General features: G+C 51.9%; 12 protein-coding genes across 12 annotated transcripts; 3 read left to right on the top strand and 9 right to left on the bottom strand.

The window, feature by feature from the left end:
* Window positions 1-556: 556 nt before the first annotated feature.
* CONPUDRAFT_84797 (ribosomal protein L29) lies at window positions 557-1,346 on the bottom strand. The gene is made up of 4 exons (XM_007775194.1): window positions 1,295-1,346; window positions 1,135-1,239; window positions 931-1,081; window positions 557-879 (listed from the first exon to the last, which is right to left on the bottom strand). The coding sequence occupies exons 1-4, from the start codon at window positions 1,330-1,332 to the stop codon at window positions 799-801; spliced, it is 375 nt and encodes a 124-aa protein (XP_007773384.1). The 5' UTR covers window positions 1,333-1,346; the 3' UTR covers window positions 557-798.
* Window positions 1,347-1,572: 226 nt separating this feature from the next.
* On the bottom strand, window positions 1,573-2,825 carry CONPUDRAFT_64642 (Phosphoribosylformimino-5-aminoimidazole carboxamide ribotide isomerase; the record flags this gene model as incomplete). The annotated part of the gene is made up of 10 exons (XM_007775157.1): window positions 1,573-1,639; window positions 1,690-1,753; window positions 1,804-1,854; window positions 1,902-1,969; window positions 2,021-2,051; window positions 2,110-2,186; window positions 2,255-2,358; window positions 2,412-2,482; window positions 2,538-2,656; window positions 2,707-2,825. 10 exons carry the CDS (start codon window positions 2,823-2,825, stop codon window positions 1,573-1,575), a joined length of 771 nt encoding a protein of 256 aa, XP_007773347.1.
* A 37-nt stretch (window positions 2,826-2,862) lies between these two features.
* CONPUDRAFT_130475 (alcohol dehydrogenase) lies at window positions 2,863-5,121 on the bottom strand. Its single transcript, XM_007775193.1, has 12 exons — window positions 4,916-5,121; window positions 4,780-4,860; window positions 4,679-4,729; window positions 4,486-4,619; window positions 4,384-4,428; window positions 4,224-4,321; window positions 3,951-4,164; window positions 3,729-3,896; window positions 3,604-3,676; window positions 3,459-3,541; window positions 3,377-3,399; window positions 2,863-3,307 (listed from the first exon to the last, which is right to left on the bottom strand). Exons 1-12 carry the CDS (start codon window positions 5,096-5,098, stop codon window positions 2,973-2,975), a joined length of 1,488 nt encoding a protein of 495 aa, XP_007773383.1. The 5' UTR covers window positions 5,099-5,121; the 3' UTR covers window positions 2,863-2,972.
* Window positions 5,122-6,816: 1,695 nt separating this feature from the next.
* Window positions 6,817-10,400, top strand: CONPUDRAFT_130472 (acid protease). The gene is made up of 10 exons (XM_007775192.1): window positions 6,817-7,108; window positions 7,160-7,190; window positions 7,242-7,260; window positions 7,314-7,465; window positions 7,519-7,574; window positions 7,626-7,888; window positions 7,947-8,142; window positions 8,192-8,314; window positions 8,365-8,478; window positions 8,532-10,400. The coding sequence occupies exons 1-10, from the start codon at window positions 6,924-6,926 to the stop codon at window positions 9,088-9,090; spliced, it is 1,698 nt and encodes a 565-aa protein (XP_007773382.1). The 5' UTR covers window positions 6,817-6,923; the 3' UTR covers window positions 9,091-10,400.
* A 1,195-nt stretch (window positions 10,401-11,595) lies between these two features.
* Window positions 11,596-12,277, top strand: CONPUDRAFT_76523 (uncharacterized protein; the record flags this gene model as incomplete). Its single annotated transcript, XM_007775191.1, has 3 exons — window positions 11,596-11,803; window positions 11,861-12,167; window positions 12,217-12,277. The coding sequence occupies 3 exons, from the start codon at window positions 11,596-11,598 to the stop codon at window positions 12,275-12,277; spliced, it is 576 nt and encodes a 191-aa protein (XP_007773381.1).
* A 37-nt stretch (window positions 12,278-12,314) lies between these two features.
* CONPUDRAFT_139561 (oligosaccharyltransferase alpha subunit) lies at window positions 12,315-14,116 on the bottom strand. The gene is made up of 6 exons (XM_007775190.1): window positions 13,805-14,116; window positions 13,540-13,743; window positions 13,197-13,490; window positions 12,731-13,138; window positions 12,531-12,669; window positions 12,315-12,479 (listed from the first exon to the last, which is right to left on the bottom strand). Exons 1-6 carry the CDS (start codon window positions 14,089-14,091, stop codon window positions 12,354-12,356), a joined length of 1,458 nt encoding a protein of 485 aa, XP_007773380.1. The 5' UTR covers window positions 14,092-14,116; the 3' UTR covers window positions 12,315-12,353.
* A 189-nt stretch (window positions 14,117-14,305) lies between these two features.
* CONPUDRAFT_158138 (ribosomal protein L22) lies at window positions 14,306-15,250 on the bottom strand (the record flags this gene model as incomplete). The annotated part of the gene is made up of 5 exons (XM_007775189.1): window positions 14,306-14,544; window positions 14,603-14,904; window positions 14,964-15,044; window positions 15,098-15,167; window positions 15,220-15,250. The coding sequence occupies 5 exons, from the start codon at window positions 15,248-15,250 to the stop codon at window positions 14,306-14,308; spliced, it is 723 nt and encodes a 240-aa protein (XP_007773379.1).
* Window positions 15,251-15,440: 190 nt separating this feature from the next.
* Window positions 15,441-15,844, top strand: CONPUDRAFT_130463 (Yos1-like protein; the record flags this gene model as incomplete). The annotated part of the gene is made up of 2 exons (XM_007775188.1): window positions 15,441-15,528; window positions 15,585-15,844. 2 exons carry the CDS (start codon window positions 15,441-15,443, stop codon window positions 15,842-15,844), a joined length of 348 nt encoding a protein of 115 aa, XP_007773378.1.
* A 49-nt stretch (window positions 15,845-15,893) lies between these two features.
* On the bottom strand, window positions 15,894-16,733 carry CONPUDRAFT_64527 (uncharacterized protein; the record flags this gene model as incomplete). The annotated part of the gene is made up of 4 exons (XM_007775149.1): window positions 15,894-15,962; window positions 16,015-16,084; window positions 16,143-16,454; window positions 16,516-16,733. 4 exons carry the CDS (start codon window positions 16,731-16,733, stop codon window positions 15,894-15,896), a joined length of 669 nt encoding a protein of 222 aa, XP_007773339.1.
* Window positions 16,734-16,877: 144 nt separating this feature from the next.
* CONPUDRAFT_130459 (uncharacterized protein) lies at window positions 16,878-17,777 on the bottom strand. The gene is made up of 5 exons (XM_007775187.1): window positions 17,623-17,777; window positions 17,418-17,567; window positions 17,211-17,362; window positions 17,084-17,144; window positions 16,878-17,029 (listed from the first exon to the last, which is right to left on the bottom strand). Exons 1-5 carry the CDS (start codon window positions 17,732-17,734, stop codon window positions 16,947-16,949), a joined length of 558 nt encoding a protein of 185 aa, XP_007773377.1. The 5' UTR covers window positions 17,735-17,777; the 3' UTR covers window positions 16,878-16,946.
* A 705-nt stretch (window positions 17,778-18,482) lies between these two features.
* Window positions 18,483-19,971, bottom strand: CONPUDRAFT_139557 (uncharacterized protein). The gene is made up of 6 exons (XM_007775186.1): window positions 19,772-19,971; window positions 19,641-19,718; window positions 19,549-19,590; window positions 19,097-19,495; window positions 18,967-19,038; window positions 18,483-18,915 (listed from the first exon to the last, which is right to left on the bottom strand). Exons 1-6 carry the CDS (start codon window positions 19,894-19,896, stop codon window positions 18,780-18,782), a joined length of 852 nt encoding a protein of 283 aa, XP_007773376.1. The 5' UTR covers window positions 19,897-19,971; the 3' UTR covers window positions 18,483-18,779.
* A 1,478-nt stretch (window positions 19,972-21,449) lies between these two features.
* Window positions 21,450-23,044, bottom strand: CONPUDRAFT_158133 (uncharacterized protein; the record flags this gene model as incomplete). Its single annotated transcript, XM_007775185.1, has 2 exons — window positions 21,450-21,958; window positions 23,008-23,044. 2 exons carry the CDS (start codon window positions 23,042-23,044, stop codon window positions 21,450-21,452), a joined length of 546 nt encoding a protein of 181 aa, XP_007773375.1.
* Window positions 23,045-24,339: the final 1,295 nt, after the last annotated feature.

Here is a 24,339-nt window from a genome sequence, read left to right as displayed (position 1 = left end):
TCTTCTAAATCGTGTGGCGACGGCTGATATCGCTGAGAAGATGGAAAGGACGATATAGTGCTTGGGTACCGAGTCGTGGGATAGTGCTCGATTCGAAGAGTTATCTGAGGTGCGCGCACGGGCTGACACACGATGCCGGGCCCCCGTCAGACCGTCGATTGAACCAGCCGTCAAAACCACTCACCCTGATCAGCGATGCCTCGGGAGAAAAGTCGCAATAGCCCAAAGCCAATGTGAGGTGGACTTACGGATTTATGCACGCCAATGGCCCGACGGCGCTCGGTCGTACCGTAGGTATGACGTCTAGCCGCTGTCACCACAGGTCATCACCAATTGTTGCCGTGATGAGCCAGCTCATCCCAATGATTCGGCATCCTCGGACACAAAACCCAGTCTACTTTTTCTTCCGTAATTCCAATTCAAGTCGCATACTAGTCCAGCTTCGATTCAGCCTGATCCAGGTCCAGCTGCACAGTACTAGTGTGCAAGGACACGGGCGCTTGCAGAGCGCTTGCTTATTCTAATACCTGACAGATAACATGCCTCTAGTGATTTTGTGCATGACGCCCAATCGCGCAAGCTTCGTGTGGTGTACAGCTCATCAACTCCACCTAAATCACCCAAATCAGTGCCACGTCTTTGCCATGTAGAGTGAGTTTGCCTCAGACTCCGAGCGCTCTTGAACACCCAAGGCATATCATATCGGCATGTGTGATGGCGTAGGGCATACAATACTCAAAGCAAGGTCAGAACAACCGCCATAACCTCCTCATCCCACCGTCCCAGATCCACCCACGCTTATGCCCGAACAGCGTACTTCCGTAGAGGGAAATGGATGTCCTTCTTGCGCTGCTTCTCCGTCTTCGAGGCAGCTTCGTTCTATCGTCGTTCGTTAGCACTGTAGATTTTGGTCGCATAGATGGATCTCACCTTGGTCAATCGCCGCCGGATAGCCCGCGTCTTCTTCGGCCGGAGGTCAAGAGGAAGGTACTTCTTGTTCTTGTACAGCTGACGCAGGTTTTGCCGCGTCTTCTGGTTCATGACGGTGAGGACACGAGCGATCGACTTGCGCACGATGTTGCTGTTGTCCTGTCGGTTCCAAAATTCCAACCAGCCAGCTGAAATAAGACGCACATTTTGGTGAGTTTTGACGCCGATCCACCAGCAACCTTCTGGACCCGGAGGGTCAGAAGCTCATTTTTCAGCTCATCGAGCTGTTTCTTGAGGTCGTTCTTAGTCCTACAGTCGTGATCAGTCTCCAAAGGCGGGACTTGATAATGGCATAGTTTCATACTTCGACTGAAGCTCGTAGGCCTTAACTTTGCCGGGCATGTTGAGTTTTGGATCTAGCGTGAATTCAGCATCTCATCACGATGATGTCCAGCAGAGGATAGACTGACCTTGAGGGGGATGTCGTGCAGGGTGTTCGCACCGTCGCGTAGTACGGAGACGCTTGCCGAATTTGGTACTGTATAGTTCATCAGCCCCTTCTCTCACGGGTAGCCGCCCCTATCTTCTGGCACTTCACACCTTCACCTTTACCAGTCTATGTTTTCACAATCACCAGTTGATCTATTGTTTACTACGCTGAACTAACTCATCAAACTTTACCAAAGATCCTCCAAAGATGTCCAATGCGCTGCCGAAATCTCAGAGTGTGGGTATACGCGTTAACAAATAGCCACGCACCTTCCAAACGTCAGATCGACTTTACCGCCCGATAGTCGTTCGACAAGATCGAGATCCCCGACATCTAGGGACTAGTCAATACAAATCCAAAAGGACCAAAGGCACTCGGCATACAATTTGCTCCTCCGGCATAAGTCGTCGGTATTGTGACCCACTCGCCCAGTTCTAGAACACAGATATGATAGGTGGCTGCGCTCGGACTCAAGACCTACTTTTAACAAGTTCGCGGTCGACACCTTTACACAAACCTTCTACATCGGCAGCGTGTATCAAGAACTCGCTTTGGGAAGTCAGCAAGCCAGAAGATAAGCGCACATGGCGCGTGAATTACCTGCAGTATTCCGAGAGGATGTCGAGGGATTCTGTGATGCGACGGATAGGAGAAATCGATGCGAGACGCACATATTAGCGCACACGCACCTTTGCAAACCTCCATATCGGTGATGTCCTGCCATTTATTCATGGCCACGAACCATCCGTGTTCCCTCCTCCGACAGCTAGGACAACGGTTGACGTCCAGTCAATCTAATACTACCATAAGAGAATAGAGTGCATGTATACCCACCTGACATCGACCACCAATTTCTCCTTTCCGACAGCGTGAGATATGACCTTGAGTCTTTGGAGCGAGAACCTTGCTTGGGGGAACAGATAGGACGTAACGATGACCTGAGTCCCTCGTTAACACCTGCAATCATATCTATGACCGTTGATGCCGTCACCTTGCTGGCCCCGGCGTCCAGCCATGCTTGGGCGTTCTCCTCGGTTATACCACCTCCAACCTGCAGGCCACCTAGTTTCCCAGTTGGTTCGGTTTTGCATGTTCACACAGTGTTCAGGTTACCTACCTGGCCACGCAGCTAAGGCTTCTTTTGCCGCCTCGTCGTTGTTCGGACCGAGCTTGATTACATGGCCCCCCTCTAAGCCATTCTGTTTATAGAGATCTGCATAGTAGGTGGGCGGTTTACTGATTGCCTGTGTAAGCACAAGAGCGGCAGAAAGTATTGATCAACCTACTTCGCCACAAAGTTGGTTTTGAGAGATGTCTGATCGGTTTCTGACAGTGTACCGCCAACGATTTGCTTCACCACACCATCATGAAGGTCAATGCACGGCCGAAAGACGGATTTGGGCATGGAGCCGATCTTACAATGACCTGACCGTCGTGGTAGAGGACAAGAATTGATACCCCTGACATCAGGTATTCCCAACGGCCAAAACGTAGCTATTTTACATGGAGTGTCTTAAGTTGAAGCGCGCCCCACGTACTCGGATGAACGTCTTTAGTACTCCAACGAAGCCTCCATGATGCGAGTCAGATGCTCCTGACCGTCTTCGCCAACAACGTTGCCAATGTTAGGGGCAAGATCGAGCACGCGGCGCTGCGGGATGGTTCCCTCTACAAGCATCGGGATGTCGGCACTGCTATACCCGATCGCCTTCAGACCCCGAGGAACACCCAACCCGTCCAGGAAGCGAGCAATGGCTTCGTACAGATGCGAACCGATTTCAGTGTTCGGGATGCTGGTGATCGTGGGATCCGTGACTGCAGTTTGTCTGAATACCGCAAGGGCTTCGCGGTGGCGGTCCGGTGAGGAAGGAGCTGTGAACTGGAACACTGTACATCGATACGGGGCAAGTTACTTATCAGTAAGGCGAAAGGTTTATGTGGAGGTATTAACGCTACCTGCTGGTCCAGTCAAGGCAACGCTAGAAGATAGAGTTCATCATTTGGGATAAGCTCTTCAGCTAGAACGTTGAGCACTCACCTGACACCGTGCGGGACGATGGGGTGATCCACTTCGTATCCAGGGTGCTTATACTTAGGCCCTTTCTTGTTCAGACCGGAAATCTGAGTACATGTTGGGTCAGATTGGAGCTGAACCAGTACTACAGTAACAGACAGTTACATACCGGGTAGCTCATCCCGTGGCACAGATGAACGCCGGCGTTGCCGAAGCCAATGCCAGCAAATGATGCCGCCAGCCTGGTAGCCCCTGAGTAATGCGACAAACAATTCATGGATAATTGGATCTTACAGCATCTGGCTTCTGGCCTCATAGTCACTTGGATCCTTGGCGACGCGAGGTAAATACTTCACAGTTGTTCGTAAAGCCCACATCGAGAAGATGTCGGCCACGGGATTACTACCTTGGTACGCAGGTCTTAGAATAGGGTTCTGGGGACGAGGGACACGTTCATTGTATCTGCGAAATGGGGTGAGAATGGTCTGCTTTGTTTAAGAGGTGCGGCGTTCTTACGGAATAGCAGTATAACTCTCCAAACTGTGGAACAGAACATCGAGGCCAGCGCTAATGTGCACGGCCGTAGGACAGCTCTCGGTATTCGCCGTATCAACAATCCCAAGAACAGGCTTCAGGGCGCGATTGGCGATACCAGTCTTGAAAGCACGAGACGTGACGTCAAAAATAGCCGTACCCGTCGTTTCGGAGCCGGTACCGGCGGTTGTTGGCACTGGACAGGGCGTCAGTTAGATCCAAGGAAGCCGATATGTTACGCGTTAAGGCTCTAACCAGCTATCAATGGCCTCAGACTTTGAGAAATGGGTTGACCCTTGCCAATAGGCGCGTTCACGAAGTCCATGAGGTCAGAATCCTTGTATACGGTGAAGCTGGAAGCGACAGCGACACTCAATATAGATCAATGAAAGCAAGACATGTCAGTATAACTCACAGATTCGCAGTCTTTGCAGTATCAATAACACTACCGCCTCCAACACTGAACGGGGTAGCAAGGTCAGCATCATTATCTGCCCGGCTTTGTGTTCTCGCTCACGCCAAGAAATGACTGAAATCATGTTCCCGTGCCCATGCAATAGCCTTCCGCCAGCTTTCTTCCGTAGGCTCTGCAACGACCTGATCGTAAATTTCGAAAGGCAAATCCTGCTGCGACTGCAACGACTCGAGTGCCTGATGTCATGCGTTTACGTCAACAGGGAGATTGGGTGCCTTATACCTCGGAGCATTACCGTAGCCATTGGTTTCAACTTCGCAACCACAGGATCCGTGAACACTCCGACCTAGGCAAGAGATGAGAAACGCCAACAATACAAGGTAGTCTATGACTTACTTTGCGGGCCTTCATATTCTTGAGGTCCATCCCGACTTCTTTAGTGACACCGTCGCCGAACCGGAGGTTGGAAGCAGCAACCTAGTAGCATATGACATCGAGCAAGCCTTGATTATATGGAGGTACATCAACATACCTCAAACGCATATTCCTTCTCGACTGTGTTGGTGGGAGTCGCGTACTTTCTCAACTGGTTAAGGGCAGCAGCGCCATGATTGTATGCTTGCGAAGCTGCACGGCAGCCATGGCATGGACAAGCGGTGTGCTGAGAGGCATTAATGAGCCTTACGATGGCGTTTCGAGAGGCAGGAGGAGGCATGAAGTGACTGTGAGTAGCTAACGGGCGAACCGGAGTTTGCGGGAGGCCCAAGGTCGCGTGGACAGGTTATAAGAACGCGGGGAAGTCACGTGTATAACCCGGACCTGGAGGTGGGTCGAATTACTGTGTCGGATGCTTGAAGTAGGTTGAGGCTCTCTCAGTGGCAGATCGAGAGCTCATACTGCAGTTCGTGATCCATAGAATGACTGCTTCTCCTCCTAAAGAGCGGCGCGAGAGATGGTTTTACAGGGACCATGACCCTTACCATGACCTTCTCGCCAACGCCCATCCTGAAGCCGGATGTCGGGAAACAAGGAACCCGACTCGGAGTCAAGTTATAGCTGGTGCGACGATAACTTGTGCGTTGTGTCATTTGCAGCATTAATATTACTGCTCGGGGATCATCGGTACTGATTGGGATGTAATCCAGAGCTTTACAGATGCAATAGCAGTGCGATGACCAGGACACGTGTGGGAAGCGGATTACGCGGAGAGGATATGTCGACATTGCACGCATCAAGATGTGAACCATTCCGGTTATATATGACATGTGGGTATTGTCATCGCAAGATGTAGAGGCATTTTGCTTGAAGGTACTGTTGTCAAATACTGTTCTCTAATGTTCTTGCACCATGGCTGATAAGCCTCTGTGAGCTCCAGATAGACATGCGTCATTGGCGTTTTCGTCAGCTCAAGTTTTGCCAGAGCCACGTTAGCCGCTTTGATGCCCCTGCCTCTCGTCCCGGAAATCTGACATTGAGGCTTTGCTTATTCTACATATGACGGCACTGGACACTCTCCTGCATCATCCCGGACGCATTCCGTGCTGTCACCATCGCTAACCAAAGATAATTTATCCAATACTAGTACCACTGCGCTCGTGCAAGATCTCAACATGACAAGCAGCCCGCAAAACAAGTGCGTCTAACCTCCCAGAGGGATTATCAGGAGTTGCGAGATCCGTGATGGCGTTCTTGCCTGGCTCGATTCCTGGTGCGGGCGGGACCATCTTGCCAGTTATCAAAACAGAGGATTGTGACTTCTTTTAGCAGACCTTGTCATTTGTCAGAGGTTCACGCCGACTCGCTCATTACGGCGGATGTACTGGGAGATCACGACAGACTTGGGAGTGTTACGAAACGAGAGTAAGGTTTGACTGTTTTCCACAGGAATGAGTTCAACAAAGACTTTTTGACAGATTTGCTGGGGTCTGTCAACTTGCCTATCTAAAGGGGCTAGGAATTTCACAGATTTCACCCCATCAGCGACACCCGACGATGTGACACCGAGCCCTCACACTGGTGTTCATGTTGTCGCACATGTTTGTAGATTTTGCATACTTGCATGCATCACCCCAAACCTGCAATTGGCAGATTCGCTGAACATTGTAGGCTGATCAGTCTGCTCGCTCGGCGCGCATAAGTACTATGCAATCCTTACAGAATCCTGCTGATACCGCATTCAGATCTTGAAATTTCTTGATTGCTTTTGGCACGCATAGCAGTAACCTAAGTACTAGACTATGGCTTGGAACAGTGGCCAGTTGAGCAAATTGAATGATTCCACTGGTTGTGTAGGGGACTCCCAAGTTGTGCCTATTACTACCGAATGGACCCCGCGACTGCGGGGCACGGATGAGTTGTCAAGTTGCCACCTTGCGTCTGTTATTATTAACTTATATCAAGTGTTCTCGGCTTGTTCTCGACCCCACCGCCATTGCCAGGGCGAACGCTGACTTGCAGACGTCCCGGCCAGCCATTCCTTTGCATATCCATTCGTTTCGTGTTCTTGCTCCTTCCTCTCGCTTTTGTCCATCCCTTCCCTCATGAAGCTTCTCAACTCATGGTCACTCGCCAGCTCGCTGGCATTTCTCTCCGCCTCTCCGAGTCTGGCCGTTGTCTTCCCCGTCCACCAGAAGCGCAGCGGATCCGTTTCGCTCTCTCGGCCGTCCTCTAGTCCTCAGGTTCTCGCTGCTGCGTCTTCTTCCAGTGCCAACGCTCTCACTCTCGAGTTCGTCTTTTCACTACTCTCGCCTGCCCCTGGGCCTAACCTCCGCTGCAGCGACGTTCATGACCTTATCTATATTGCAAATGTAAGCGTTCATATTTTACCTTCTTTTTCCTGTGCCTCACTGCGACTTTAGGTTTCTATTGGAGGGAACCGTACGTCTACCGCTCCTTATCTCGACATGTTAACGAACCCGGATGCGCTGCAGAATACCCCGTTCAACTTGATACAGGCTCATCTGATCTATGGGTGCTGGGGAAGTCTCAGCCTCTTCCTGGTGCTTCCGACACTGTAAGTGTCAGGTTTTCCTGGAAACTCTACCCCACTGACCCTTACCAGTCTCAAACTTACAACCTGACCGTAGGTAACCCACTCTGATGCCGTGAATTTAGTCTCTGATTTGTACGATCCAGTATGGGATAGGGTGGGCTTATGGCAACGTTTCGTATGCAACAGTCGAGTTTGCAGAGTACGTCCAAATGATATCCGCCCACAAACAGCTCATTGATGGATAATATAGCATCACAGTTCAAAAACAAGCTTTCTTGGATGTATCTCAGGCTGCAAACCCAGCACTCTCCTACAATGCTATGGGGATTCTTGGACTTGGATTCGACTCCTTGTCCACCGTGGATTACCTCGTCAACGCCACTGGGTCTTCTACGGGCCGCACCTTCCTTTACAACATGTTCCAACAAAATCCGAAGGAGCCTAACTATATCGCCTTCTCCATGCAGAGCCAGCTCGACACTCAAGACACCATCGCTGGTAGCTTCGCTATCGGTGAGGCCTCTCCTAGTACTATCTGGTTTGCAGTTCAGACGCTAATACAGATTCTCAGGGGAGACCGACCCTCAGTATTCCAACGTAACGAGCACGAACAAGATACCCACATGGCCTGTTGTTGCACCTAATCGGTGGAATGTCCTGCTCGATTCTTTCATTGTAGGCGAGCAGACAGTATCAGTTTCGACCAATGTGAGCGGCGTGCCCTCTGGAAAGGCCGTTGTCCTGCTTGACAGTGGTACATCTTTCACGTGCGTATTCTCGAGATTTTCCTTGCGCTTCTCTCAATTCGATAGATAGGTATGTTCCCTCAGATGTGGCACAGGCAATTTACGGGGGCGTCTCTGGTGCCGAGTACAACGCCCAGCTGGGCCAGTGGGTCGTTCCTTGCGGTGCGGAGATCAATATGGCACTACAGTTCAGGTTAGTAGGACAGGTGATGCTTTGTGTGATCCGGCTGATGTCTTGTCTAGTAACCAGATTTTCCCTCTCAACCCATTGGATGTGAGCCCAAACAGCACAAGCGATCCTTCCACATGTGTCGGCTCTTTCATCCCGCAAAGTGTTTCTGTTGGTGCTGGCCAGTTGTAGGTTCCATCAAAGGCTTCCATTGCGATAGCTCATCACGATTCGTCCATAGCGACTGGCTCATTGGTGACAGTGTTCTTCGCTCGCTCTATACCTTGTATGACTTTGGAGACTTTGACTCCTCAGGGAGCATGGGCAACCCGTATGTTCAGATGCTCCCACTGGTCGACCCGAACCAAGCATCTGTGGACTTCCATGCTCTTCGTGGAGGCACTCCCCAGAACAATATCACGTACAACGTTACGCCTTCGAGCGCTGATGGTACAACAACAGTGAACGTTTCGGCGGACACGCTCAATAAGGTGGCTCAGTATCTACCTGCGATGCTCGCCGTCATGGCACTCAATGCCGTCGTGCTGGTCGTCCTCGTCATCATGGGTGCTATCTTGCTCTGTAGGCGCCGACCTAAGTCTAGGGCCCGCAAGGTTCCTGGAAGGCTTAGCCCCATGCCAATGGGCAGCGTTGCCGCCCCTTCCAACTCGCCTCGTATCTCAGAAGCAGCACCGCCGCCACACACGTACCAGCCTGTGTCCATGGCCCTGACGGAGGATACCCTGTTCGTGCCTCCTTCTCCTGCGTTCAAAGGCGAGCGGCCGAGGTCAGTAGCTTGATGAGCGCAGTACATCTGTGCATCGGTGATATACGATTTATACCCCTTGATTACTTTGAAATACCACTTCGCGCCCATGTTTGTGCTTTGCCTTATTCACGGACTCGTAGAGCTCGGGCCCGTCATTCTTCATGGACTCGTTCATACTCTTTCGGACTTTGTGCTTATGTTGGCATCACGCCGTCCCCTTTGCATTAGCCAGATTAGGTTGTTGTATACAATAACTGTCGTCTCTCGAAAGGCATACTTAACCACTGCTCTGCTTCGAACGGAATCCAAGAGCTTATGATTTAGTACGGGAGTTCTTGGTGCTACGCACGGCCATGTCGTATGCGACAAAATCGTCCGTTGCTGCTAATGATCGACTGTTGCCCAGCATCTCCTCTTCCGCCTCTGGTGTTGGGCCGTTCCTGTTTGCAGCTGCCACCTCTTTCGCGCTGGCTGTCCATCTACGCCACCGTGAGTTCTGGTCTTTGGTAACCACGTCAGCTTCACGCAGGCGTCTGACAGCGCCCAAGAGAGCGGTTGCGAATCTGGAGAGGTAGAAAGGGTTGGATCTGCGATGGAGCAGCTTCTCCACGCCGACAGCCTCGGTGAGTGCTATGGCCTGTTCGACAGCGGCGAGGTCGTCTGTCGCCAGTGCGGTCCGCAAGACGTTCGCCATGACTTCTGGGTCAGGAAATATCTTTCTGTGGTCGACGGTCAGGGGGTAAGTGGCACCAGCGGCATCATCTGCGGGGTTCCGCCCGGTCATGAGCTCGAACGCACGCAATGCACCCGGCCAGTCTGCGCTGCGCCAGCAGGTCATGAACAAGAGATGGTACACCTGGAGGTTGGGCCGTATCAAAGGGATCTCGTATATCGCGTCGTTCTTCATACACCATTCGATTGTCTGGAGCGCCGGAGCGGACTCGCTCTGCGAACCGAGCGACGACAGACCGACGTGGGCGCGCAGCAGCTTCTGGAAGTGTGTGGCGTCCAGGAGCTCCCGCGTTGAACGGTCGCTAAAGTCGATGGCGTCCATGACCTGGCGCATGTAGTGCACCGTCAGCCTGTACTTCTGCGCCGCGTTGCAGAGCTGGAGCGCGGCGTCCAGCGACCGGCTGGACAGTCTCTGTATGAATCCGGGCGTAGGTTCTTCTCCTGGCTTGGCGAGGCCGAGGTACTCGCGGATTATCTCGAATGCGAACGTCTGGTCGGACGGCCGGCCGCGGGTGAGTGCGCGGACGGCGCTCGAAAGCACCCGGTCGTCTATCTCGAAGTTGCCGTGCTTCTTGTGCGCCTTGTGCATTTGCATCCAGACGTGTTTTGCGTCAGAGGCGACAGTTGCTTGCTTGGTGGATTCGGGAATCGAGGAGGAATGGGACTGGCAGAGTTGGTGGTAGATGGCGTTGAACATGGAGGTGTACACTCGCTCGTCAAGCATGAGAGGGCCGTCTGTGAGGGAGTAATAAACGTCAAATATGCGCTGGTACTGGCCTGATGTTGCGAGGATCCTCATGTAGTATGCTATAGGTTTGGACTGAAGTTCTTTGAGGTTGTCTGGATCATGATGCTTGACTGACTCTACGTATTTCATGAAGAAGTCGAAGAGCGAGTGGGCGTTCTCGAGCTGTGATGGCATATTTGACCAGCTCTTGATGGTCGCCAGACCACCGAGCATGGTGAGGTATGTGCTAGTATTGGGTGTGAAGCCACGGCGCTTCATCTGTGTCATATAGTGAGAAGCTGCGAGGATAGCATGATGCAAGAGGGATACGCACATCGGTAAAAAGCTGGTAGGCAAGTTTCCACCGTTCAGCCTTCATGCATTCGTTCAGGAGGGTGTTCCAAACGACGGTGTTCTGAGCATCTCGGGGAACGGATTGGACACGCTCGGCAGCGTCGTCGACGGAAGCATCTTTGCTCAGCTGCTTGACCTGGAGTGAAAGATTGTATGGAGTGAGAAGACGCCGAGGTGCATTCTTGCCTGCCCGGGGCTGTCGTGGCGGAGGACGACGTTGCGAGTCCGACTTGTGTTGTGGGGCGCGGTCGCGAAATTTGACGCGACTGGTCTCGGGAGCAGAGGTCGGCTCTGTGGAGATGTGCCTGGGGAGGGAGTAGAAGACATTGAGGCGTCTGCAGTTGGCATTCGAGACCGGGAACAGAGACCTGGCACGGAGCATTTCAAAGTTGCAAGATGCCGGAGAAAACACTCCTAGTCGTCACCTAACTATAGGGACTGACTTTGTCTGGCAGCGGTGTCGCGCGCGCACGCGTCCGTGGGAAGTAGGCCAATATTATTACCCCATCCCGAGGTTCTTGGCCCAGGTTTCTCCGGCGCGTCATTGACGCAATGATCATATGGCCACGATGGCCACACAGAGACGCTGTCTCTCGTCCCTTGTTCGCTGAGCTGGCCAACGGAGGCCAACGTGGCCTTTCTCTCGTCCGACCGGATCTCTACTAAGTATATATTGATCCCTCATCAAAGCCAAGTTATGCACGATCCGTTTCACCCCACATCATGTTCAGGGCCATAAGCTTGAGCCTCGTCGCCGCCGCTTCCTATTTCTCCATCGTCGCAGGGATTCCGACATGGGAGAACTCAATCTCTAGGAGCGTCTTCGAGTCGCCCTTTGTGCCTGGTGCCAGCATCCTCGAGGTACTTGGTCCTATGCGCCGCACGAGGCAAGCCGACGATCCCAAGTATCTGGGTGTCGGTGCTCCCCATGGTAAGTTACTTGAACACGGTAGCCCGACGTTAGTGTTGACTCACGCCATCTATGCAGGCTACACCGGCAGGGCCGTGGTCCAGAAGGAACCATTACCTCCTCTGTTCTTCATTAACCAGAATCAACTATGGCAATACAATAACGAATCTTACATTTACCCCGTCAACGTCGTCAACTCTACTCTCACCGCGGACGCCCCCCTTCAGCTCACCATCGACGACAAGCAAAAGGGTATCAATGGCAGGTGGAGATGGGCAGGCTCATCCCTCCAATACGACTACAGTGACAAAACCAACCGCGGTGTCTACTACACTTGTCAAGATAAATCAGGTCTCAAGGGTGTATATATGTTCTTGGATATGCCGTAAGTCCAGCAGTCAGCGCATCTGCGTCCTTACTTATCCCTCTTGCAGAAAGGTCCAACCCCACGGTTGCGAAGTCGTGACTATCCACGGTTTCATGAGGCAATATTGACATTCACACCACACTTAATAAATACGATGCATCCATTTGTAAATTAATGCATTCTATCAGCATTAAATGTACACTATCACTCCTTGTGGAGGCGCAAGTCTACTCGTCTAGCGGTGAGGGCAAAGAAGAACAGACTGAAGAATGCTGCTGCAACCGCCACTGGCTTTTTGAGGTGCGCGGACAGGGGCACTTTGTACGAGACCTATTAAAAATGTTAGCTTTGACAGCACAGAGAACAAAGTAGTTCACGAACATAGATCATCCCGGTGTGTTTGTCAGTGAGGTCCTTGTAGTCCAGGGAGACGGCTGGTCGGCCCGTGGTATCAAGGTAAGTGACATGAGTCGAGATTTCCTCCGAGAGCGATGGGAAGGGCGAGATGAATTGCACGTCCCTTTGAATACGAAAAAAGAAGACTCAGAAACCAGCATAGGGTTCAATGCCTGGACACTCACGTTGCTCCTTCAGGCAAAACGATCTTGACCTCTGCGTCGTTAACAACAGCACCGGGGATGAGAGTCCACACGGGGACGCCAACGATGTACTTCTCCTCCTTCGAGTCATAGCTCACAGAGTCCGCCAGAGGCGAGTCCCAGCCGAGAGTGAAAGTGTAGTTCCAACCGCCAAGAACAGGATAGCGAGGACGCATCTCGAAGATGCTGTACTGGTTGGCCTTGGAGTTCTTTGCAACCGAGGGAACAGTGCGGAGACGCGAAGTCGAGACATTGCCGTTGAGGTCGTAGTAGTACGCGTCGTGAATACCGGCGGGCAAGTGAAGGGTCAAACTATTGACGACATGCGGGGAGACCGAATGGTAGAACCCTGAACTCTGATGTTCGATACGAGAGAAGTGGCCCTTGAGACTATTCAAAATGTTCAGTTATCATATGAAGCCTGACGCATGGCATGCAGTGTACGCACGCAGGCCCAGAGTTACGGAGCTCAATCTTGTCTTCGATGTTGAGGTTGGAGCCCCAGTGGCTGATTTCCGCGAAACGCTGCAGCTTCTTAACCTCAAGGACGGGGTAGTCGTAGCTGTAGTGAACATTAATAGACTTCTGGTGCTTGCGAACAAACCCAGTGCCGACGGAGGGGTCGATGTTGGCGTATGGGCCGTAGGTCAGGGTGGTTCCGGACTTGGTGACCACCTCGTCCTTTGCGAACTGCTCGGCACCCTCGGGTGTGGTATACGAGATAATGTTCGGCGACGAGGACCTGAGAACGTTAGAATATGCATCGGTGGTGCAACATTGAGCACACTCACTTGACCTTGGTGCGCTGGACCTGAGTTTGGTACGGGCTCAGGATGAAGAGTTGGGCGTCATACTTGAGTAGCTGCGGGTCCTTCTGGCCAGCTTTCTCGGGCCATGGGTAGGTCGCATGAGTCTGCACGGTGTCGAGCACGAGATGGATCGTGTCATTGACGGCAAGATTCCTGGGAAGTGTCACAGCAAATAGATGCGCGTCGCTGTAAAGTTGTATAGCAGCTTAACACTCGTGTTGGTATATGCTCTGGTGAGGCTACGTACCTGTCAGCGGCCTGGGGCACGTCAACAAGGGGAAGTGTGTTCTGCTGGCCCTTGACTTTGACTTCTGTCCAGCTCGTCTTTTTCCATTCGTCGTTGGCGAGCGCGAACTGGTACGCAGTTTGACCAGCTTCGAGTGCCCTTACAGCGTAGGTGGTGGTGACGTGCACGAGGGAGCCGCCGAGGTCTACCGTACGAACAATGGCCGAGTTTTCAAATGCCGGACCAGCCCAGACAAGGGGAGAAGAAAGGCCCAGGATGAGCCAGGAGAGAGAGGCCCAGCGTGCCATCGTGGATAGTATGAGGCTGCACTGGCGAAACGAGCGACGTGGTTATTTCCTACGTCCACGCTATATTTGGCCCAATCCAGTCACTATATCCCCCGCGCTGTCACTGCGTCAGGACGGACTCTCGAGCAAGGGCATTGCGCGTAATGGATATCGTCTATGTTATATTAGAAAGGCGCTTGGCTACCTTATAACTATTTGTGCATGCCATTATAAGCTACCATCGCCATACACCAGCTGGGTTCCTCAGCGGAACATCCTCCCGAACTAGGCCAGCGGAAACGATCCGCTTCAGCTTGCGTTCCCGTTCCGCTTTCTGAATCTCCTCAGCCGTCCTGCCCTTCTCCAGAATGACATGCATGCGAGAATCTGGATGTACACGTATGCCATACTTGCCGCGACCTTTGGGTTCTAAGCGTTTCAAGGTCCGAGGTCCTTTTGTCACCCAGGCTTGGGCTAATGGGAGAAGGGTGTGAGGCAAGACCAATGCTACAGAAGTGCAGTGTGCACTAACCAACAATAAGCTTTGAGGTCTCCATGTTCTTGTAGTACGTAGCATGGTGCTTGGCAGTGGCAAGCATGCTCTTTATGCGTTTACTCGCCCGCTTCTCGCTGAACTGCATCTGCATGATCGCGTAGTCTATAGGCTTCCCCGAAATTTGTTGGCCAAGCATATTCAGTTTGCGATGCGAAATCTTGAAGTTGGCGGTCGAGAATTTGTGCTGCGTATACCAAGCTACATTTAGACACTTTGATACGAAAACAGGTGAAGACTTGCCTGCTTGGCAGGTTTCCTCGTCAAAGGTGGTGGACGGGCTACTGCAGAGGTCAGGGACGTAGGCTTTGCTCCTGTGGCCTGCTCTGAAACCTCAAACGGCTTGGGACGCTCGGGGACCTTGAACTGCGGAGAGAACTTTTGTCTGACCCAGTCAAGTGGGCCATTAAATCCTGCCATGCTGAAAGCATCTGTAAGCCGAAAGGACAAAGGTAGCAGAAGCACATTTCATACCCTCTGCTACATGGCTGTTGGATTTGAGAGGATGTATGCTTGATGATAGACGCCTGCCGACTCCGGCTCACTGTAGAAGCTCGTCAAAAGACGACGGCATGCCCCAGAACGCAGAGACGTACCCAAGGACACGCCCGACTTGAGCGACTGCATTTGTTTCGCGCAAGGTTCTGGTGACTGTCAGTGTCACGCGTACGCTCCGCGTCGTTTGCACATACATCACGGGAGTCACGGCCTCGAGTGACACGGCCGGTCACGCCCTCGCGTACATTGCAGAGACCGCGTCTATCATATTTCAAGTTGCAGCTCAAGCTGCGTCCTCCACCGACCCAGTCGAGCAGCCATGCTTACGCTAGGGACTATCTTCTATGTTTCACTTCTTCTCATCAACGCAATTGCAGTTCTCAGCGAGGACCGGTTTCTGGCCCGCAGTAAGTGCAAGCAATCTTCGGCAAACGTGTAACGTGTTTCGCTGACGTTCACGCAGTTGGCTGGTCGACTGCCCAACCACAAAACCCCAATGGAGGCTTCCAGCAAACCTACGATCAGTCAAGTTACGGCGGCCAGCAGGACGTGGGGGTGAAAGGGCAATTGATAAATCTCATTAGCGCAGTGCGCACTCTCATGCGAAGTACACGTTGCGTTTACATCGTAGTAGTGAAGTTGGCTGACAACCATAATCTCTCAGTACCGCTCATCGGTGTCAATCTCGTCGTTATCGTCTATGAAGTCCTGTGGGGAGGCTGAAAAGTTAAGGGAAGGCTATTTCGTATCGTATGTCAGGTAGCATTCCCCATTAAAGGCTGTTCAATCGCTCATATTCTGCATTGATTTGGCGAATGAAGTCCGTCGGTGTGTGACCTCCCTACAGGACATGAGTTTAGCACGTCAGTCAACCAATAAGCTGTGTTACGGACCTCACAGCTGTACCAAGTACCGTCACGGATACATACCGTCTCGCCATTGATCATGATAGTGCAGCTCTTCCTATGTAAACGACTGTTAGATGACTTCAAGACTAGGAGCTGAGGCCTGAGGGGCTTACTCTATTCCCATATCCGCCGTATCTTGTACATTCTGCTGCAACAACCCCACACCCTCTTCGCCCTTACCATCTTGCCCCGCGCAACGACCAGCATCACCAGACTCCCAGTCAATGCCGACGGACGTTGCACAATGTGTAGCCGTCTCTGGAAGACCTATGTGGTCACGTCCCTGGAAGTTTTGGCACTGGACAAAGTTCCACCACTGAGATGCTGGGTGATACTTGGCTGCACATAGCTCTTGAACATTTCCCGCACATTCTTCGGGGCCATGCATGCACGTCACACCGTAGTCAGGTTCCGAAGGGTTAAGCCTTTATCACATCAAGATGTCAAAACCCCGGTCATGCCAAGTGCATGCACTAGAGTGCTTACTTTCCGATGAACGTCAACGAGATGTCGACTTTATCGCCAACTGACTGTAGCACTTTGTTGAAGACTGACTCGCAAAGCATCGCATCAGGGCACCGGGACATGACACCCAATGTGACAGGGACTTTGACGTCATCTACAAAGACCGCCTGGGTATTGTCCTGCACGAGCAACGGCGATGTCAAGGCTGCGGCTGCGACAACGGAAGAATAGACGGCCATGTGGAGGAGAGACAGCATGATGTGGTGAATGAGTGGGAACACCTTTCTTCTAGCACGAAAGGGTGAGCACAATATGAGGCCAGTCCGACACCTAACTTGGTTATTAATTCGCGCTTATGTAAGAGATGACATAGTATGCTCTGCAGACAAACGACACAACCATTCACAACAATTATTATACGTGTAAAAGACGTAAGATTCATGAGAGGACAACTATGGCTGGGACGCGTTCCGCCACTGCAAGCTATCCCGGTCCATTGCTGGCGGTTCAAAGTATCTGCATCGTGTTTGGAAAGCTACATGACACATGAGTGGCGGTTAGAAAACACCATCTGTGAGAAGAACGGTACCGTCTAATGATCGCTGGCGGACTATCTTTTCCACGGAGAGCTCGTTCCGAACTTGGTTGCGCTGTCAATGCATGCGTTACATCAGGTTGTGTCGGGACGGCAGTTGCAAAGTGGAGTGACAACGCACTTTGACGTCGTGTTCGAATAGCTCAGCTTGCAACCTTCGGGCAGCTCTCGCGTCGCCGGTGTTGTTTGCCAGAGCTTTTGACTTGGCAGCCTTAGACTGGTCCACCACGTCCACGCAGTAATCGATCAATTCAGCGCGCCGCTTCCAGTTGTCTAAACGTCTGGATTGGCGATTCGGAATACATGCAGTGAGGGACAGATTCCTTACCGACGAGTTCCTTCCACATGTATGCACACGACTGGTCTTGGACATTGCCTTTGCCCACGCCCGCGCGGTCACGATCTCTGAATAGAGCGCTCGAGCGGTTCATGCGCATCGTGATGGCATCATCGAGCTTCCGGTATTCCTTGAGGAGATCTGCAACGCGGACATGGCGTTCGTGCATGACCTCGGAGAATCAAATGAAGCGTACCTTTGAAGACGGACAAATTATGGCATGTGGATGGCGAGACGTGTACCAGTTGTGGTGTCAACGAAGGCGCTTGGATGGCTAAACTTCCCAGAGGAGGTGATGGTGAAGGCATGGAAGCCCGCCGACGTGCTGCCGGCGTGCGTACTCGTCATAGCCGGCGGGTGAGTCGCGGAGGCTTCTCCTGATTAGGAAAACTGCCACGGTGGTCAAGCTCGCTTAGTATGGCTGAGCGCTAGCACTCCGAATTTCGAAAATGACAATGTTATCCAGCGCTATCCCCAAGGCCCCCGCGGCGATTTTCGAGCAGCTGCCAAGCCCCGAGTTTGTCGGTCGACATGTCGACTTGACGAAAAGACACCACGTTTCGAGGGCAAACACTTGACAGATCTGTAGATGTCCTTCAACTGAGCTCGGTTTATCGCCGGCAAAGTTGCTCATCATGTAGATCATTGCGCGTGGTCCATCCCCGGGGGCCGATGACACTCGTTAAGGTACAACTCAACAATCTCGACAACGATCAAATCCGATTTTCGGAAGAGGTTTGCATCTGCTGTCAGCGACGTTAGAGTGCCATCCGCGGGTCTTGGTAGCCCGCTGCAGGCTGCAGGCGGGTCACCTTGCATCCGTCGACCTGACATCGTGATATATCGCCATTAGGTGCATTGTCCATGCATCGTTGTATGCCTCGACCGTGACGAGTTCACTCACTTGACCTTGTCCGCTTACCATGTATTACCGGGTGCCTTACACTCACCAATCAACAGACGCAATCTATACAAGCACCTTGCGTCGGCCTGAGAAAGCACGGAGTGATCGTGGCGAAGTGGTACCGCGCGACCATCAAATCCCTTTTAACTCCCCAATGTAGCTAGAGTCGTAGAACGTATTCGTTGTTTGTAAGATGAGAAGGAAAAAAGCACAAAGTCCATGAATATTCAAAACCCGTCCAATGCAATGTGATATCCGCTAATATTGAGAAAACAGGAAAAATTGAAAAATGCCTTGATGAGTGTTTAGAAATGTGTCTATTGACCGGTTGTCGATAAAGCTGACGAAGGACTTCTAGCCACCGCACGCCATTTACCAGATCGCGCTGTCTCTGCGGAACTCGTATTGAAGACGGTGCATCTCGATCTTGATCTCGTCCATGTGGAGTCTTAGGAAGACTTGTGTTTCTTCTTCGACTGCCGTGGAATATAACCGTGCTCCTCAACCATATGGCGATGACGGCGGGCGGGGTCTTTGAACGCCATGCCGCAGCCATAGCGACACTCATGGGGAGTAGACCCGGTGCTAGCAATACCATCAGAATGGTGATAAACTAATATTTACTAAATGACTTACTGTCCATGCATGTGAGTGTCGAGGGAAGTCTTCTGGGGGAACGCTTTATTGCATACAGTGCATTGGAATGGTCTACAATCAAATGAGTTAAGTGGGGCCCTCCCAAAAAAAACAAAGGAATGCCACTCACTTATAATGGAGATGCGTCGTCTCGATATGCCGCTTCACAAGCTGTTTTTTGGACTTGTAGTCACAGGTCCTAAGAACGCCTGATTGGAAAGATTCCCATTGGCAGATCCAACGTCTCGAGGTCCCATCGGCAGAAACAGTTGGCTTGGCATACTGCTCCCACTCCTCTCTGTCTAATTCTGAATCCTCATCTAGGTCATCTGGAATTCGTCCGTTGTCTTTGCGGGGTAGATGGGGCCTCCTAGTCTTCACAGCGCCACTTTGAAGGCCGTCGCTCGGTAATATTGACCTCGAGGCTAAAGAAGGCGTTTCATGGTATACGTCATAGGGACGGTGTGAATGCGATGGTAGTGGATTGAAAGACGAATGTTCGGGCGTTTGACCGCCGAGCTGAATGCGTCTGGAAGCCATTCAGTAAACTCGTGTGGCCCATGAGCATCTTTGGCGACTTACTCGAGAGGTTCTACTATCTTCTTCGACTCGGGGCACGTTGATCTTTAGACATCCATTAATGTACCGCATACCAATGACGTGAAAAATCTTACCGTGGCGGTGAGCAAGATCTCCGCTTTTGTGGCACGAGGGAACAAGGGGACCTCTCTAGGTGTAGTGACCTTTCGGAGCTGAAAGGCGAATGAGTAGGGGGCCTTAAAAGCCGATCTGATGTGTCACTTACTATTGACCTGGGGAGCTCGAGCGGCTGGACACGGAGTTCGAGGACGAAGGTGTGGAAAGACCATAATTGACGTAAAATACCCGGTCGTCTTTCACTTGTGAAGGCTCCTTCTGACCTGCCCACATGTGTAGCCCTTTCGGAGAATCAAAAACGGAGATCGTCTGAGAATGTCGGCGTGACAAGACGCCGTGCGTTCGTCCATCGTGGTCTCGCGGGGAGGTTCTGGAAGACAACCGTCAGGGAGCACATCGGTGGTTAGGGCTAATAATCACTGACTGATACCCTCGTTTCTCCTGACCATTGTGACTTGACGAGGAGTTAAAAGGGCGGGGTAGGAATTCGTCATACTGACGAATGTGGCGGACATGTGGGAGAGGGGGGAGGGTTCGACGCGTCCTCCTGGGGAAGCTACATTAATCTCGGCGTGTAAGATGCTGAACGAGTGGCCTACCTGGAGGACGCCTGAAGTGTGCGCTCCAGAGCTTCTTCTCTGGCTTTAGCCCGTTCGTGTTCATCGGCGGAAAGAAACGGTGGATGGCGCATGGTATCGTAGACTAGTGGCGGAGAGGAGTCGGCTTGTCCAAGCGAATTATACGAAGTGACAGCTGGCAAGTCCGAGGTCCTACGGTCAATAATTGCAATGACAACATTGTGGCGTCAGTATAATTATTGCTGGAAGGAATGCATAATTTAAAATGGGAGGAAACGCTCTGATCCTCGCAATTTGTCGGGGATTAAACTGAGGGTCAATTGCAATGTCCCTCGGCTCTTGTCGTCAAGCCCGTCGGTGTCATCAACGGCCCTTGACAGCCCTCTACAACCCTTCACCCCTTTGGGCCGGGCCGTCCGATGCAGAGAACGATACTCACCATAAATGTTTCCTCGCACTAGTGTTAGAATAATCGCCGCTGTTAATTATCGGCGGTAGACTAGATGACAGTGACGCCATATGGAGTTGGGAGGAAGCAGGAATGTAGGAGGGGAAAGGGGCCGGTGGCACACTAACCCTTGGTCAGAAGACAGGAGGTGGTTTAAAGTAGGCAGCAGTAGGGCGGGGGATGATGTAGCTGACGGAGGGATTACACCTCGTACATATACTATTAGATCCACTCCGAATTCAGCCTTCCTGTATCGACAGGACATCAGTCGGAGATCTCAAGTGCGCGCTTCGCCCTAGCGTGCGCACCCAACTTCTCGCCGTCAAGGCACATAGCTCCGAGCTATTTGCGATGGGCTTGTGGGAAAATAAAACGAGGGCTGCTGGCCCACCGCTTCGCAATGCCAGCACTGTATCATGCTGATCAGTTGTAGGTCCACACCCTTGTGTCGCATAGGGAGTAGCCGAGTCGCATTTCCGATGCGTCGTTGCTTTGTTGTCAATATGAGCAAGCAATAGATCACGAGCCGCGATGGCTCTTTGTAGCCATGGGAAAGTAGTCATATAGGGATATTCCGCCTGTAACAAATACATTGAAAGCAGAGGGTATGTATACGCCGTCTCGAGTGATATAAATGTCGAGGCATAAGTCGTCATAAGTACACGTACTGAACATTGAGACTAGGTAACGAGGATAACGCATGCAGTCGACACAGATCTAACACACTATAGTCTCAGCTTTCATCAACGTGTTAGACGAAGAAGTTCACCTTTCAAAGGAGCTACAATCATCACCGCACGTCATGGGACGGCTGGCTCATCGCAGCATTCCATTTCATCCTCGGAGGCGGATGCTGCGTTAGCCGGATCTAGAAAAACGTCCACATCCGAAACAACGCCTCGGGTACGACGCGGTGGCCTTTGGTGATCGGAGACAGGCTTAAACTTCAGCAAACCAGGTGCCGGCGGGTAAGCCCCAGCACCTGGGGCCACACGTCTCATAGGTCTGATGGTCCTCGAAACATCAGCGTTGATGGTTCTGCCTTGCAGGGCATCCTGAGACGTTTCTTCGTCAGTGATTTTCAGTGGCGGGGCAAAATCGCCCTCATCATCACTGGACTCGATGTGCCTGCGCTTGCTTGGAGACGAGGTGGGAGTGTAACGACCGGGGCCCGCGACCGAGAAAACGTCTCGCAGAGTCTCATTCGCCGACGGTGCTGCCGCGCCCACTGTCACAGCCGACGATGAAGGTTTCGTCGGAGAAGAAAACGGTGTGGGGGCGGCGGACGCCGGTTGAGAGCGGTATCCCTCTGTAACATCTATCAGGAAACGCGTCAGGCGCTTTGGTCACATCTTATCAAAGTGGATTGAATCACGCTTTCGAGCTCGCAAAGCGGCACTTCTGATACTGGCGACAAGGTCGGCGGGTAGACTACGACATTGATTGTGGTTCACATGACTAGTTGAAAGAGGCGATGTCTTTATGCTCACCCGTCAGACCTTTGTGTATCTACAGCATTGTTTGCCGTGTGTCCCTCGGCTGTTATATGACGTTTAGTGGGCGATATCATGTTCCCAGTGGTAAGTCGTGGAGGAACTTGTGCCTGCGAGACAAGGCAGTTCAAACTTGGTTCAAACTGAGCGCGTGTCGACGCGCGCTAATTTGGCCACGTGATCGCGCCTACTCGCCTTTTATGGGAGCCTGTGATGAACTTGATCATCGATGGGTAACTTCGTCAAGCGCTTAGATTACTGCCACGAACTTTCTCTTAGCGAGCTGTCTGAGAAGATTCATTCCTGTCTGGGGACAAAGCTAGCGGACTTACTACTTTGCTATATGCACCCTCGTCTTTTGTTTCAGTGCACCACAGCCTGTCAATACTAACGGGTGACCTATGCTGGTCAGCACGTCTCGCCGCTCGCGTGCAAAGCCGCAACGATCAGCAGCAATCATTAATCAGATGTCGTAGGTTTTTGAAAGGCAATGTAGCGAAGCTCCGGCTCCTCCTCCGCCGAGGCATCGCAAGGTCTTTCTAGCTGCTTTCTATTCATTTGTGTGTATGTATGCGGTAGCTCCTTACCGTGTGCCTCGAGAGGTACAACTTTGATCAAGGGCGCATAAGCACGCGGTCGCGCACAAGAGCGTTTAGGCGGTAAGCGAGGCAATGTACCCTTCGGGTCCATGGGGGGTTCCAAGGAAACCGAGGAATCAGATTTCGCTGGCTGTAATTTAGTCCGGAGACTAGAGCGGGCTCCGTTTGGCGCTGCCAGCATTAGCGATTGGTCCAAAATCAAGGTCAACGCAGTCGGTCATCTGCGTCCAAGGTCACTCCGAGAACCATGGACTTTAGAAACTAACCGAGCTCCAGGCGTTGGCGGTTCGAGAGAAGAGGCATCTCACGCCAAGGGCACTACTTAGCTTAAAGACCTGGTGCTTGCTTGCTTGCATCGCGTGCTTGAATAAACGCCTTGTGGATAACCGGGATCGGATCACTGTATGCATGACTGTATGAGATCATCAGTCTATCGTGTTCACACTGTTGACGTCGTTGAGGGTTAGTGTCAATCCCGCTAAGCAACTGGAAAGATGATGTGCATGTGTCTGATACTGTACGTGCAGCAACCTAGCAGTCCCAGCAACTTCACCACATCTGAACATAGGGAGGGGCGCGGTCGAGGCGAAACTTACGGCTGTCTTGATGGACTACCTGAAACTGAGGGATTACAATAATCGCCACCATTGCTCAGTTCCAAACGACAATATATTATTATTATTATTATTGAATCATTTTAACGTCCAAGGAGGGCAGTGGCCCTATGGCGGACGCTAAAAAAACGACAATAGATGAAACATACTGTATGTACATGAGAATTTCGGTAGCGGAGAGTTTCTCAGGAGCAGCCGAGAAACGTAGGTTGTTGTAGGTGTAGAACCATGGGAGTTGAAACATCAGCACTCTAGCAATGAGCGATGGAGCGCGACCATATCGTGTGGAGGTCGAGGGAAGGTGCAGTGGGACCCGTGGGTCACGGCACTGAGAACGCGCAGGAACGCGCCCTCGGCCGATAACTTTACCATTCAGAGCCAAGGTACGAGAAGACCGAAGGAGAAGTTCAAGCTGTCGGGGGAGGCGAGAAAGATGATCTCCGACTCAGACTGGGAATGGATCACCGGGAAAGGTAAGGTGATGGAGTGAGGTCCGGGACGCATTCGACAGCGAAATGACGCAGCGTAGACAGGCGCAGACCTGCTGATGTGCTGGGATCATCAGTTAGACTTAAGGGCTCCAAAAGGGGGCAGGCAAACCACTGCAGGGGCCTTCACCTCAATCTTGTCGAGGCTTGCCAGAGCCCACTGTCCATGTTCGCGACGACTTACCGTAGGTGCTAATTACAGGCTAACTTCTGTAGGTCTATAACTGATGGAGCTGGGAATAGGTGCGCAGTAAGATCAGACACCAAAATAGCGAGGGACCCGGGATGCTATCAAGGCTGGCAAGTTCTCATTAATTGGCGAGGTGAGTTTTTCACACTCACCAAGGAGAGCAGTGACGGTGCAAGGTAGAAACTGACTAGAACGCTGTGTTGGTAGAAGGATAAGTTTGCCGGACGGACCAGGAGTCGGGATAAGGCTTTGGAAGCCAAGACATTAACATATATTGAGCGCGGGGATGGAGCTAAAATAGGCGGA

The sequence above is a fragment of the Coniophora puteana genome (genome assembly GCF_000271625.1).
Source record: "Coniophora puteana RWD-64-598 SS2 unplaced genomic scaffold CONPUscaffold_14, whole genome shotgun sequence".
In the NCBI taxonomy this organism is placed as follows: Eukaryota; Fungi; Basidiomycota; class Agaricomycetes; order Boletales; family Coniophoraceae; genus Coniophora; species Coniophora puteana.
Note: the sequence above shows the minus strand (reverse complement) of the source record. Positions and strands in the feature narration are given on the sequence as shown.